The sequence below is a fragment of the Siniperca chuatsi genome, linkage group LG14 (assembly GCF_020085105.1).
Source record: "Siniperca chuatsi isolate FFG_IHB_CAS linkage group LG14, ASM2008510v1, whole genome shotgun sequence".
Taxonomy (NCBI): domain Eukaryota; kingdom Metazoa; phylum Chordata; class Actinopteri; order Centrarchiformes; family Sinipercidae; genus Siniperca; species Siniperca chuatsi.
Window position 1 is genome coordinate 16,393,525 of NC_058055.1, and position 14,436 is coordinate 16,407,960.

Consider the following 14,436-nt stretch of genomic DNA (forward strand, 5'->3'; position numbering starts at 1 on the left):
GCTAGTCAGCTAGTTAAGGCCCGGCCTGCCGTTAGTGTTTTGTTCTTTTAGCTTGTCACGCACTTTACATTACCAACGTTACCAACGTTAACACGTCTAGGACACTGTGTGTAGCAATTTTTGGTTATTCAGGCAAATATCTATAGTGTTTAAAAATACTCAGCATACAAGTGGAGAGTGGAGAAATTGATTAAGCTGTAAGAGTGGTTTAAGACGTTTCTATGGACTTTTTTTACATTTGTTTTTTGCCATGAGACTGATTATTGGAGTCCAGTGGGAAACTTCTAAAAGCTACACAAAGGTGAGATTTATGGTTTATCGTTTGGGTTTTCAAACCGGATTTCGATTTTACAAGAGAATAGACTTCGAGGATGCAGACTACTTTGTTAGTTTTACAAATGTACGTCTGGTTAACCGCCCTACCCCCATTAAAGAGCGGCCTCCCTGAGCTTTTCTATGGGACCGTCCGAGACTGTCCCTAACGCAATGGATTAGACAGTCCTGAACAGGGCTAACGCTACATGAGAGGCACAAACTAGATTAAGTTCGGTTTAATGTTCTTCATAATCACGAAAAAATGCAATAATGGTAGTTTTGGGGAAATTGTTATTTTTATTAGTAGTAGTAGCCTAGCGTTGTGTCCTGCACTGAAGTCGTATCACTGAGCTGTTAGGGGAATATCAACCTGCCTGGTTTCACTCTCTTGTACTTAAAATCACGTCAGAGCGGCAGCAGCACTGAGCGGACTGCACCCGGAGCTCAGTCTGATGCATGGACGCACGCACACGCACACCATATGCCTCATCACATTTTATTAGTTCTTGTACAGTTTGGTGTTTCGGCATCACTAACATTGTAGTTTATCCGTTTTCTGACTCTGATCTGGGGACAGTTTGAGAAGCCAGCAGCATCATGGAGCACATGTCCTCTCCGGTCAGGTTCCGCAGCAGCAGTAAAAAAGGTACGTCTACACTGAACACCTGCATGTATACACAACTAGGTTGCATCACCGATTTATTGAAATAACCTATAGTTTCTGCAATATAAATTGCTCAGCCAACTGAAAAATCACTATAGCAGCCTATAATATTCCTGCAGGGATTTACATTTGTGTATGTCTCTTGGTGACCTTTTTGCACCTTATTTACTGCATTTGTATCACCTCACTACTGTTAGACCCCTGTCAGTATAGACCTGCACATGTGTGTGATATAAACTATGGGAGAAAATGTTGTTGTTGTTGTTTTTACTAGCTTAAACTTATAGGGCTGCATTTTAGTTTAAAGCATTGTTTATTGATATGGACCAATAGCCATAACATTTCTGTTCTCATTATCAGGTTTATACAACAAGTCTTTCTGCATTTGTATTTTCTTTTTTATGAACTATACATTTTTTTCCCATTTATATATGCTATCCTCGCTACTGTAAAAAGCTGGGACTCTCTCAGAAAAGGAGGTAGGACAAGTTTGTAGAATAGTCGTTGATGATAGTGTTTATAGCTTGTGTGTGTGTGTGCTTAAGAGTTAAATCTCCAACCCCCCACCTTGTCAGAGCATTAGAAGCTGGGTTAAGCCTGCTGCAAAGCTTTGTGGGTAATGAGAGCTGACAGGTAGAGGGACTCCAGATGAACCCTGATCAGGCCAGCAGCACTGTGGGCTGTGTTGTTCTGCTGTCTTTAGACCGGGTCAACAGGACAATGTGAGCACAGTGGAGAAATGTGTATCTCCTGTAAAGCAGGCGTGGAGGCTCGGCTGTCCTCATGACAGCAAGTAGAGTCACTCAGTGAGGTGACCAAAGCAGGTGTGGACTGCATGGTCTCTCATTAATATTCATCCACTAGTTATGCTGCTGCACACTGAAAGATGCTCCTTAAAAATGATAAAAACTGTTACTTCAGTCCAGTGAATACATCCAGTTTGACCCTAGTGTTTACTAACGTCCAACTCCAGACTGTCTGTTGTTCGTCCCTGCCTGGACAGATGGATGAAGGCCTCTGTAATGGTATAATGGGATCACAGGTCAGGGCTAATCAGTAGAGAAAGGGTATAGTCAGCCCCTACAACAAAAGACGCATGTTCATTGTGTCATATACTCAGAGAGCATGGCCCTTACTGAGGCCACCAGCAGCCAGTTAGTGTTTGTCTTTATACCTGTAGCGTTATCATAGTGCCATGTCAACAATCTATATTTTATATCAATTATAATATACATGCATAATATGTAAATATACTATAACAGTGTCATACTCAAACAGTTTAGGGGAAAGGGTAGTAGAATTGCCCACAAGCTTGACTTTTGGAATAATAATCTACCTGTTTGGAATAATAATCCTTTCTAATTGCAATGATTGTAACTGCTCATAAAGGAAGAGACCATGCCTAATTGTTTCCTCTGATTATCTGTTTAATTAACTACAGATTTTAAGGTTTCTGTGCTGTTGTTAGCTTTCTGTCTGTCCTTCAGTTTGGACTCGATGTTAAAAGTAATCTACGTCTTGTGGTCGGAGCCCCTTGACTGGAACAATAGGTGGCAAAGAGCAGCAGCATTGTTTTTGTGTTGCCACTGCAGGATTTGGCATTTATTTATTCAGCTTGCCAATGGCTCTCCCTTGTCTCACCTGACTGCAAGCCCAAAACTTACATAATACTGCATTGCAGGACAATTCTCCTATCAGTTAAGGCTTGTTCATCTTCAGCTGATATTTTGAAAATAATAAATGTCAAATGTAAAAAAAAGAAGCAAAAGATGTTTTTTTTCAACATTTTTCTCAATGTAATTCCTAAGATTTAAATGTATAATTTTATTTTAGTCTTGCTCACAATTTTCTTTTTTTTTTAACAAACAAGCAGTTTCACCTTTTTATTTCTCTTATATGTCAATCCTAAAATATTATTTTCTTTATAATTTTTCCAAGCAAATCAGTAAATAGGAATGAAAGATCCCTTCCATTTTAGTTTGATTAAAAGTGAGTTATATTTTTGAGATCATCTAAAACCATGTGTAACTCTGCTGCCTCCTGTCCTAGTTGGCCAGTCTGTCCATTGAGGACCAGGAGGACACTCAGTTTCCTTACGCCATGAGGGATCTGCCTCCCATCTCTCAGCCTGGAGAACAGCACCAGGCACCAGGCTACCAGGCAGAGGGAACTGAGACAGTAACCAATGGGAGACTCCCCAGCCTTCCTGGGACTCCCCCTCCGCCACGTCCCATCCCCTGTCACCCTGCTGGCTCTCCGACAGTCCCTCGCAGACCAAAACGTGTGAGACCCGATGCAGAGTTTCAGCCCGTGCTGCTGAGGAGGCAGCTCGTCTCTCAGGTGTCTATGGACTGTCCGCTCAGCCCGGCCTCGCGTCCACACAGCCCCTGGGGACGCTTTGACCCCTATGACTCTCCAGAGGTGTGTTTCTGTGTGCTTTTGTTACCTGTAACTTTGTTACCTTAGAAATTAAGGCATTCCCAAATATAAAACAAAAAGAAAGACGCAAAACAACAAAACTATCATCTGTGAGCTGAATTAAACTACTGATTAAAAAAAATATTCTCAAGAATAAAATAACTGATCAGACATTCGATCAGTCAATCACAAGAAATAATGATGTGTAAGAAGGTAATTTCAAATTCTAATATAAATTCAGAAAAGCATATGAAAGTACTGAATGTACTTTACAATTAACTGATACAAGAAAATATTAAAAATTTAAAAATTAAGCAAAAAATCTCATCTTAATATGCCATAACTATAACTAAAATATAAACTGTTTCAAAGCATAATAAACAAAATTTGGTTATAGAGAATTAACAGTTAGTTAATACAGAGGTCATACATCAACTTTCATGTTCAAAACAGAGCTGTACGTCGATGTGGTCAACAAGTGTTAGACCAGCCGTATCACCTCTCTTCTGCCCCCCAAGGGCAGCTTTGCTGAGATATAAAGACGAGAGAGTCTATTGTTTCCTCCCCCCTCCGCTCACGAACGTGAGGTCAGGCCCCATGATGCTTTGCAGTGCAGTTCATAGACTTGTGAAGCAGAGGATGCAGATCGTGATGAGACAACAGTAATGGTTGTTACTATGACTACCATGTGTCACCATGACTATAACGTAATGTAGCATTAGTACGCACTCTCTTAACAATACAGTGAGTACACCAACATCACATTTACAATATCAGTATCGTGTTCACTAAGCAGTATGTAAAGATTTTAAGTAAATAAGGTTTTTGCTGTACCAGAGGGGAATCAGAATATATCTGTGGAGATTTGACAGGGTTATTGATCACCACCAATGACTGATTACTTAACCAGTGCTGACATTTCACGTTTTCGACGCCCTTTGTCTGACATGTATTCGTTTTTGCAACAGAAATGCTATTACACGCTGTATGTGTCAATAATGTATCATGCCAACTTGACTCCTTATGTTATATATAGGGCACTGTAGCTCAAGGAGGCAGTGGGGATTGAATACTTGTATTAAAAGAGAAAAAAAATTGCAATAATATCCCACTATTTAGCATCATATTTTAACTAATAATTTGAGTTCACCTATTAAATCCTTACTTATAAACAACATGCATACATGTTAAGTTTGTGTTTTCTTTCTGCAGGATCAGGACAAGGAATATGTAGGTTTTGCCACATTGCCCAATCAGGTTCATAGAAAGACAGTGAAGAAAGGTTTCACATTTACACTTATGGTGGCAGGTGAGTCCTCCCATATGTCTGCTAACTGGGATACTTTCACAGGTTTGATTGAGGCTGTTATCATGACTGAATGTGACATCTTGTTTTATGTGTGACAAACTACTTTCTTTTTTAGGAAAGGTTTTGTGATTATATGTGTTTAAATAAATTATTCTGAGGAATACAGACATTGCATGTGATATTTTACTCACACTACTTCAAGAATCAGGGTTGTAGAGTCTCTCTCTTTCTCTCTGTAGGGGAGTCTGGCCTCGGTAAATCCACATTAATCAACAGTTTGTTCCTCACGGACCTGTACAAAGACAGGAAGGTCCCTAATGCACAAGGTGAGATTAGTTCTATTGTTTATACATGTTGTCAAATGAAGTAGGAAAGTAGCTGGAACCAGGCTACGTAGATGTATGGTCTTACATTATTAGCTAATTTTTTCAGTGCAAAATGTGATGCTGCTACTCTGACCTTGAAGTGTGTGTGCTCTTGTACATGTTAGTACACGCTGTTAATGTGCTTGTATAGATTTTTTTACTTTGCACTTGTATGTGTCTGCAGAACGGATCAATCAAACAGTTGACATCATCAAACACGCAATTAGCATTGAGGAGAAAGGAATCAAATTGAGGCTCACCATCATAGACACACCAGGGTTCGGTGATGCCATCAACAACACAGAAAGGTGAGGTCATCAACATGCGCCTGCAGCGGTGTGCTCTCCTCCTGCGAACTCAAACCAGCTTGACTCAGACATGACATGCTGCTGTTTTGGTGGCACTGGTGCTCAGTTGGACATGGTTGAACATTAGAGCAGAGACAGGCTCCGTGGCCATGAACCAGACTTCAACTCATGGCATCACAAGCACACTGAATATGCTTTTATTTTGAAATAGCTTACAGTTCTCCGCCAGGGTCGTTGTTTTGAGATTTTATGTGTTTGCGTCAGCTGGAAGCCAATAGAAGACTACATCGACCAGCAGTTCGAACAGTACTTCAGAGATGAGAGTGGGCTGAACAGAAGGAACATCCAGGATAACAGAGTCCACTGCTGCCTCTACTTCATCTCTCCATTTGGCCATGGGTACGCTGACACCATGTCTTACTTCTGCACATGAAGCTAAACTAGTACAACAGTACTGCAACAGCCTCACCTAAAAGTTGTTCAATATCTGTTAGGAATATTTCTGTATGTGTGTTTCTGTCCCATCAGGCTTCGACCACTGGATGTTGAGTGTATGAAGGCCTTGCATGAAAAAGTCAACATAGTTCCCGTATTGGCCAAAGCTGACAGCATGACACAAGCAGAGGTCCTCAGAAAGAAGATGAAGGTATGAAATTATAAACACACACACACACACACACACAGACACCACTGCCCTGAACTGAGACACATGGCTGAAGCCACAGGTTATTATGCACGTAAAAGAGTACTTCAGCGATTTAGCATTTCACTTCCATAAAGTCTTGTGAGACTCGTAAGAGACAGATTAAACAAGAGGCTGTACTTGGGCACAACAGTGCTTTGAGCAAACATGCTCATAATGACAATGCTATGCTTATATTAAGCAGATATAATGTTTTAGTGTCATTTAATGTCTTGGTGTAACATTTAAGCATGCTAATATTTGCTAAATAGCAATAAACACAAAGTACAGCTGAGGCTGAGATATCCTGACTTTTAGTCCCTAACATGGGTCCAAAAAGACTGGATCCGCATCCCATAATGCAAGTTGATAGTGTCTCAACAACGACAACATTCAATGTGAATTAGTAAAATCTGGAAGCTCCGGAAAAAGGACTTGCAATCAGCATACAACATAATAACACACTTTTGGTGTTCGCAATAGCAATTTAGTTATTTCAGTGTTACCGTCACCTCTGCCTTTTTATGGATTCTTCAAGGAGAGTTCAGGTATTGAGGCCCTCCAGTCTCTGTAAATAAGAAGTTTTATTTTTTATTTTTCAATCAAACAGTTTCAATGTGTTCATGTACTCTAGATCAGAGAGGAGATCAAGGAGTTTGGGATCAACATCTACCAGTTTCCCGACTGTGATTCAGATGAGGACGAAGACTTTAAGAGACAGGACCAAATACTGAAGGTTCTTCAGTTCACTCGTTCATTTCTCATGGCTGAAATGTGCCGTCTCATCCACGTTAAGACTGACTGTTTTATTGTTTTTACTTCTCTCTGCAGGACAGCATCCCATTTGCAGTAATTGGGAGTAATGTTCAGGTGGAGAGTAACGGTCGCAAGTTCAGGGGTCGTGTCTATCCCTGGGGTGTGGTGGAAGGTATTACACACAAACACTCAATTTCTATAGTTTTTAATTAAAACATTTAGTTTTTAGTTAGCTTTTATTGTGGCTTTGGCAATTTTTTACTTGGGTGGTATTTTTATATGTAATGCAAATCACATCATATGGATAGTTTTCTCTGTAGATAGTTTTGGTTCACTTTTACTTCATAGACTATCAATGAATTTATTATTATCTGTTTTTAGCACCCTGATTTTGTATCAATTTTATATAGAGCTGTTGTTCTATTTAATAACAAAGAAAAAGTTGCAAAGTCTGATCCAGTAACACGTTGTCGATGCATGGTCAGTGGAGGACCCGGCTCACTCTGACTTCCTGCTGCTGAGGAACATGCTGGTGAGGACGCACATGCAGGACCTGAAGGACGTGACGCGGGAGACGCACTACGAAAACTACAGAGCCCAGTGCATCCAGAACATGACGCGCATGGTTGTGCAGGAGAGGAAACGCAGGTGGGCGGAGTCAGGATGCACACCTACGCGGCTTGATTGATTGATTGGTTGACTGAACACACTTAGCTCTTACATTCTTGCTTCTAGTAGGAGAGGCTCCTAAAAATAAAAATAACAATAAATCCATGCAGCACTGCACACTGGTGTCAGATATGTTCTGTGATGATTAAGATAGATGGTGTTCTTCTTTGTATGTATGTGCGTGTGAATATGGGTTGTAGTTTGCGTGAGAAGTATCGAGAGGTGAGCGAGGCAGAATTTCCTCTGCCGCTGGCCGCTGTTGACACCGAGAGGGAAAGACAAATCTTTGAGAAGGACGAAGAGGTACGTTTCTCTCACTGACACACCCATTCATTCACTCAGTTACAGATGTAATCACCATCTGTAACTGATCATCATTCTTCATTTATTCCCCTCTGCAGCTGAGGAGGATGCAGGAGGTGTTGGAGAGGATTCAGGAGCAGATGCAGCACAGCCAGAGAGGTGGCTGCTGATTCTCCCATAATTCTCAAGAGGGAGGAGACGAACAAGGAGCGCCCAGGAACACAGAGGAGGCCCTGTTTATGAAGCCCGATGATCAAAAAGAGATGGAACTTGTATAAAAAGGAAATCAGCCATTTTGCATTCAGTTCCTTTTCTGATTGCTGTTCCCCAGCACAAGTTAAAGTGTGCGAGGCTGGAGTCGTGGTTCTCGAGGATACACGTAAACGTTTCTGTGGGTCTACACACAGAGGGGTGTTATGGCTAATTGTGGGTTGCCCAGGCTTGGAAAGGAGCATCGAGCAAGCTGATTGGCTGATCCAACTCCTGTCAGAAGGCCGAATTTGAAGCGACAAAATAAAATAAAAAAAACATGTGAACTTCACATATTCACAGGCTCAGTGTTGTGTTCAAGAGCACGTCAGCAGGTCACAGGTGGATTGATTCTGTGATTTTCAGGTATGAGTCACTCCATCCGAAGACAAAGTTGCTCTGCTGCTGCAATTAATGACTTTTATTCCATTTGTTTTATTATGTGTTTCAGGAGGTCTCTTTGATTAGTAACCTTGATAATGGTGTAACACTGCCATCTAGGGGTCATTGTAGTGATGTTAACGTTGGGTTTTAAATCTGTAAACTACATTTTTCATGTTTTATTACTTATGAGTCAAATGTTTCTCTTTTTTTGTATTTTTAAATTTTGCTGTTTCATAAGGACAAGAAAGTAAAAAAAAATCAATAAAAAAGCTTTCTAACTGCAGTTTATTTCTGCTTATATTTTTACACAAGGCCATTAAACACAGGAGCAAGATGTGTTGTAAATGTAATAAGATTTATTAAGAATCTTTATTATTTCATCAGCATAATTCTTCATCATTAATATGTTTTATCCATCATCATCATTGTTATCTTAAACAGTGGACAGTTCGATCTAAAAGGCAGCCCAAAGTGTACAGGCGATATATAACTTAAAACTTTCTCCATAGGGAAAACATGTTTTTATATTCATATATAATATCAATGTAGCATGAGGTCCAAGATCCTGCCCACGTTATACAGTATTGTACATGGTCCCAAAAATAAACAGAAAAACAAAACCTTTAAAACAAAAGAATCTAAACAGCAATCTACATGCAAAACAAAACCAAAAAGGAACAAGCATTTAAAATTTGAAGATACATCCACTCATATGCCAAAACGTGCATACAATCACAAATTTACAAAACTTTCATACATACGTACAAATATTACAAAACTCAAATTGAATATTAGACATTATTATGTTATCAGGAAAAGAGCAACAACTTTTTTTTGTTTTTTTACTTTTTCCATTCCAGGTCTCAGTCCAACTCACAAATAAAAAAAAAAATAATAAAAAAAACCCAATTAGGACAGTAAATCTTTGTCTCTTCCATCCGCTCAATGTGTACGTGTTTTGCCAGAGTTGTCACAGTGTTCAGGAAAACTGAGTATAGGCACACACGATAGCACCCAAACAGGCTCATACTATAAATCACCTCTGTGTAAAAAAATAGCCTGCTTGCCACACACACACACACACACACACACACACCATCATGCACAGGGCAAAGTGTATAACCAAAAAACAGAGCCATGCTACAGGTACAGTAGGATTAACTATAGTACAGAATATAAAACATATTGAATACAGTCACATACAGACATAACATACAGAAACAGCAGAAGTGGCAAGGAGCAAATCCACGCAACATTGACTACAAACACAGATGGGAGATGTTATGGCCTGACATGTATAGGCTGGCAAGAAGGCTGTGAAGCCATGAACGTTTTGAGTATGTGCACATAAACACAGACATAAACACACAAAAAGACACACACAAAGAAAAGCGGGTGTCACAACACATTTTCCATTTTGAAATTAAAACTCAAACTGATTTTCTTTTAGCAGAGGATTCAGCTTGATGTTCGACTGGACAACATCACTGTCAAAAAAAGGTCATGTGTCGCTGCCAAATTATTCTTCACAAAACTGCAATAAAATGCAAACTGATCTTAGGTCTGAACAATACTTTTCCCATTCTTTTTCATATTTTGCTATATCCAAACTTTAAGACCTGTCAGTGAGAAAACTGTTTCTACCCTAGTTTGACAAAGAAAAATCTTAACTCAAGCTCCACTTAGTAGCTTTTCTGGAGCTTTCATCCACATCTCACAGTTGGAGTTTGTCACGTGACCAAAGTTCCATACTGTATGCATTGTAATGCAGTATGAACCTTCAGGATTATTAAGTTAAGATGCTTTTCCCCCCAAGGTCAAGAATGAATTTTTTTACACTGTAATTTTTTCCAGATTTTAAAATCCTGTGCAGGAACTTTGTGTTGTGCCCCAAATGTGGTGTGAGAGTAAATTGAGTCTGGGATGAGGCAGCAGAGGGAGCTGTTGCATTAGTCAAGAGGGTGAAAACCTGTATTGCCCTACAGAGTGTTAAGGGGACATCACTGCGCACAAGAGGAAAGCCTGTCACTGAATGTTTTGAGAGCAGTTACAGGCGGTTGTACGGGATGACAACAAAAACACAAATTTCAGGCATTTGCAAAAAGCAGACAACTTTACATGTGGATTCTTGTTCAGCACTGCGACATTACCGCTCTCCAAACAGTCTATTACAGTCCTCGATTGGTTTGAAAACATGATCGTACCTGATGAAAAGCCGATGTAATACACACACAAACACTGTTGGGAGTTTTGGAATGATTCTTAGCTGCTTTCCTGAAAACTTATAAAGCCTCTCTGCCTCAAAAATCACCCTCGAGTACGAAGACTTGATAGGAATCGATGTTCCTTAAATGACCAATCTGTTGGTGTACGAGTAGATTTGATTTCTCACAGTGAAATCTTGTCAGGTGTTGTCCATAACTCTGTACATTGTGTGCAGAAATCAAGAAGAATCAAATCAATCTGACAGCCTTTCACATTACTGCTATTCTTTCAAAAGCCCTTAGAGGAGAGCTGACATTTAATTCTGACCAAGCTTTAAGGTAATCACATCAAAACCGGAGTGCACCATCTTTATACATCTAACTGACTGCTTGAATTACTTTTTCAAACTGTTGGGAAAATCCTATTTTCCATCTTTCTGACTGCTTGTTGCTCTACTTTTAAATCTGTGGTTTGGTGGTTTCCTACAAGGAAATCCCTTGTCTGTGTAATAACCAACAGGCAAAGGTCATGTTGTCTCTAGACATGACTTCTCCACAAGGCCAGTAAAAACAAATGCTACTGTATGTTAAGCAAACCAAGCAATCCTTGCACTATTTCTTCCCCTTTAACCCTGCCCCTCATTTCTGGAGTTGCTCAGTATTTTTAGGGACACTCCACTGTTGTTAAAAAAGAAAGAAAGCCATAAAAAGTATAGTGGATACACAACCCATTGTTGAATGGGACAGAAGCTGACAGCAGAACAGAAATTACATATAAAGACAATGAGGTTGTGTCTTGTTCCTTCTTTTTGTCTTTAACTGCAGGATTGGATCTGGTTTCATTATTGCACTGTTCATTCCTTCTCTTAAACCATTTTCAAGATGTTTGGTGCCAAGTGCAGTTGTGAGGAATCTTCATTTGGATAAAGATGCAGAGGTCTTGACAGTCACTTCATGGAGCATGTTTTGTACTAAGATAGGAGGCAAAAACTAAGGCGGGAAAAAAGCATATAAATGAGGAACTTTCAACTCGTGGAACTACAGTGTTCCTGACAACAATAAGTGAAGAACTGCATCAGTAAGCGACAATGCTTTAGCTCTATTTGGCGGACTATGTAACGTGGTCTACTCTACACTTGACCAAAGCCCTGTGTGTAATTCATTCTGATCAGTGAGGCCACTGAGCTCCCTCTTCCTGCTCTCAAACACATCAGTGACATTATTTCACCAGAATGTCCCACATGACATCATGATTATATGAATACAAAAACGGGCACATACTGTATCACCACAGCAACAGCCTAACAACAAACAACTCTTTCTCACATGCATTTTCCCTCAGTGAGTGAATGAATAGTTAAGGTAAGTCCTTGATGCCTGAGTGTGAACTGAGCTTATTATGTTAGTGCTTCTGGTTGTAAAGGAAGGAAGGAAGGAAGGAAGGAAGGAAGGTAAAACAGAGTTCCTGTCTTTGCAGCGCAGACAAATGTCACAGTCTTATTTTCACAAACAATGGCCTGACCCACTGACTCTGCTTTAATGTTATTGTTCACAAACTAACAGAGCTGTGATCAAAATATATCTCTGGAGATATTCGTCGCAAGTTGTCCAAAAAACAGCTGATGTTTTTTTGTAAATTTTCTGTCGGATATTCTCTGCTATTGATTATTGATAGGAGTGTGCAAACTCAACCAGAAGTTCTGAAACTTTCTCTCCTTCTCCATCCATCAGTCCATCCCATCTTTTGTTACTCTTTCAGGCCAGTTTGAGTGTGCTGACAGGGAAGGTTGGGACTGTAACCATGGTGACAGGATTGAGGACGGCAGCCTGTCCAACCAGCTGTGGGTGGGGGGCCAGCACTGCTGTGGGTTTCCCTAGCGACGGGCTCCCCTGGCTCATCATGGCTGCACTGTTCACCTGGGCTCCATTAGTGTTAGCTTGAGGATTAGCCTGGACGTGCGGCAGGGTGTGATGGGTGAAGGTGTGAGTGATGTGGCCCACCATGGTGGGCTGGGAGACAGACACGCCCTGGGGGTAGAGAGTCGGGAGGTGGGATGGCAGGGGACCTCCCAGGTGAGCCACCGGATGGACGGTGATGTGTCCGATGGGCTGGGCGGCTATCGGCTGGTGAGTGGCGGTGGCAGCTGGAGCCGCCGCGATTGGCTGAGGGGTGGGGCCGGGTGATGGGGCAATGTGCGTTAGGTGCTTGTGATTGGCTGGCAGGGCGTGATTGACAGCCTGGATGACTGAAGGGTGAGAGACGGCGGCGTGAGCGATGACAGTGGGCTGGACCTGCATGGCTGTGGGCTGAATGGGATGAACCGGATGCGAAGGGGGCGGACCAGGGGCCGGAGCAGGGGCGATGGCTTGGGGGGGATGGGGAGCAGAGGGTGAGGGCGTGGTCAGGACTCCAGAGAGAGGCAGGGTGGTGTGCTGGATTGACAGGTGCGGAGTGAGGAGCTGCTGGGCTTGTAAGATGGCAGGTGTTGGTTTGGACATGGACGTGGGAGCAGAAATGGGACCGGGGGAATCCTCGTCAATGTCCTGCTCAAAGTTGTCTTCTCCTTCTGCAGACCAGAGAGGAAACTGTTAATCATCATGATACGAGTCAAGAAACAGTGCCATGTGTGTGTATGTACTGTGTATTTAACAACTACTTACTCCCCCCTGTGCCTCCCCTACTATAAAAAAAAGCTTAATCTGCTGCTGCACTTCTTGTGATTAGTTCTGTATAAGAGTATCAGGTATGCAGGTGATATATAATGTATGCCTTTGAGATATTGCGTCTCATCCCTGTACCTGAGGCGGTGGATGTGGAGGCCTGGTCATCCTCTGGCTGGATGGTCTGTCTGAGGACTCTGTCGATCTCGATGACATCCATGCACTGGCTGAGCTCGTTCTTCAGCTCGGCCAGCCGCTGCTGCGTAGCGATCTTCTCTCTGGCCAAACGCTCCATCTCATGTTCATACTCCTTCTCCTTCCGCTTCAGAGTCTTCCAGAAGAGAGAGAGACAGCAGAGCAGATGAGGATCGCTAGTACATGTAAAAACACTGTAAAACACTTCTAACTTCTAATAGACAATCATGGTATAATTAAGAAAATGTAAATGGTGCATAGTTGACACATGCACTGTACATTCTCAAATAAAAGCCTGTATTCAGCTGAGGCTGCAGTCTTTGTGAACAAATAAAGGCAAGAAAACAAATGTAGAAAAAAAATATCTATTACAATGGTTGACATTATCATGCAAATTCTGCATGGTATTGATATCCACAGCATTATTTTCATCAGGACAACAGTTATTCCATACTCTGAGTTTCTCTGAAAAAATACTGTCCTCGCTCACTTCATTGGTTCTGATCAATACTGCTTTGTTGTTTTTTTCCCCCTGTGTTAAGCTGCTGTTAAAGAAGGTCAAAATTTCCAGCAAGTTTTCAATAAAAGCCTTAGAGGGAAGTAGAGGGATTATTCCCCCTGGCATACTGGAAATGTGTTAATATGAAACAGATGGAGGAAACATTGGGTTGGCATTAATAGCTAACAGCAGCAACAGCAAATTTACAAGGCAAACTGTAGCAGATCATTAAAAAGGGAAACTTCTTAATAACGTATTAAAATATACTTTTAAAAAACAGGGGGTAATAGAAACAAAGACCTTGTTCTGTCTCTCACAAATAAAGACCCAGGCCACTATTTGACAATATATCATTTGGACACGCTGTGAAGCTAGAACTAGTTTTAAATATCTACCGTTCAAAGAACTGGCACTGCAACAGAAAAGGGAATTAGGCCAACTTTCTTTCTCTGTGC

The 14,436-nt window shown here is 41.2% G+C and overlaps 2 protein-coding genes across 6 annotated transcripts in view; one reads left to right on the forward strand and one right to left on the reverse strand.

The window, feature by feature from the left end:
• Positions 1-11,336, forward strand: sept4a (septin 4a). 4 transcript variants are annotated; one of them, XM_044223871.1, is made up of 14 exons: positions 2-301; positions 893-961; positions 1,436-1,458; positions 3,029-3,400; positions 4,610-4,706; positions 4,946-5,032; positions 5,256-5,379; positions 5,644-5,778; positions 5,908-6,025; positions 6,696-6,797; positions 6,893-6,989; positions 7,303-7,465; positions 7,687-7,789; positions 7,888-11,336. In XM_044223871.1, the coding sequence occupies exons 2-14, from the start codon at positions 913-915 to the stop codon at positions 7,957-7,959; spliced, it is 1,542 nt and encodes a 513-aa protein (XP_044079806.1). In that variant the 5' UTR covers positions 2-301; positions 893-912; the 3' UTR covers positions 7,960-11,336. The 4 variants fall into 4 exon arrangements, with proteins under 4 accessions (XP_044079808.1, XP_044079806.1, XP_044079805.1 ...); XM_044223870.1 differs by lacking the exon at positions 1,436-1,458 and having other exon boundaries at positions 3-301; XM_044223872.1 differs by lacking the exon at positions 2-301 and having other exon boundaries at positions 506-961.
• mntb (MAX network transcriptional repressor b) overlaps positions 8,759-14,436 on the reverse strand; it is a 19,646-nt gene continuing 13,968 nt past the window's right edge. For both annotated transcript variants that reach the window (XM_044223869.1, XM_044223868.1), the window contains 2 exons: positions 13,426-13,618; positions 8,759-13,193 (listed from right to left, as the gene is read on the reverse strand). In XM_044223869.1, coding sequence (XP_044079804.1) covers positions 12,382-13,193; positions 13,426-13,618 — 1,005 coding nt within the window. In that variant the 3' untranslated portion in view covers positions 8,759-12,381. The remainder of the gene's footprint in view (positions 13,194-13,425; positions 13,619-14,436) is intronic.

Coding starts and splice junctions, on each gene's coding strand:
- sept4a (XM_044223870.1), top strand. CDS start 251: ATGAGACTGATTATTGGAGTCCAGTGGGAAACTTCTAAAAGCTACACA. Junction 5,033..5,255: donor GAAGGTCCCTAATGCACAAG/GTGAGATTAGTT, acceptor ATGTGTCTGCAG/AACGGATCAATCAAACAGTT. Junction 7,466..7,686: donor GTGCAGGAGAGGAAACGCAG/GTGGGCGGAGTC, acceptor TATGGGTTGTAG/TTTGCGTGAGAAGTATCGAG.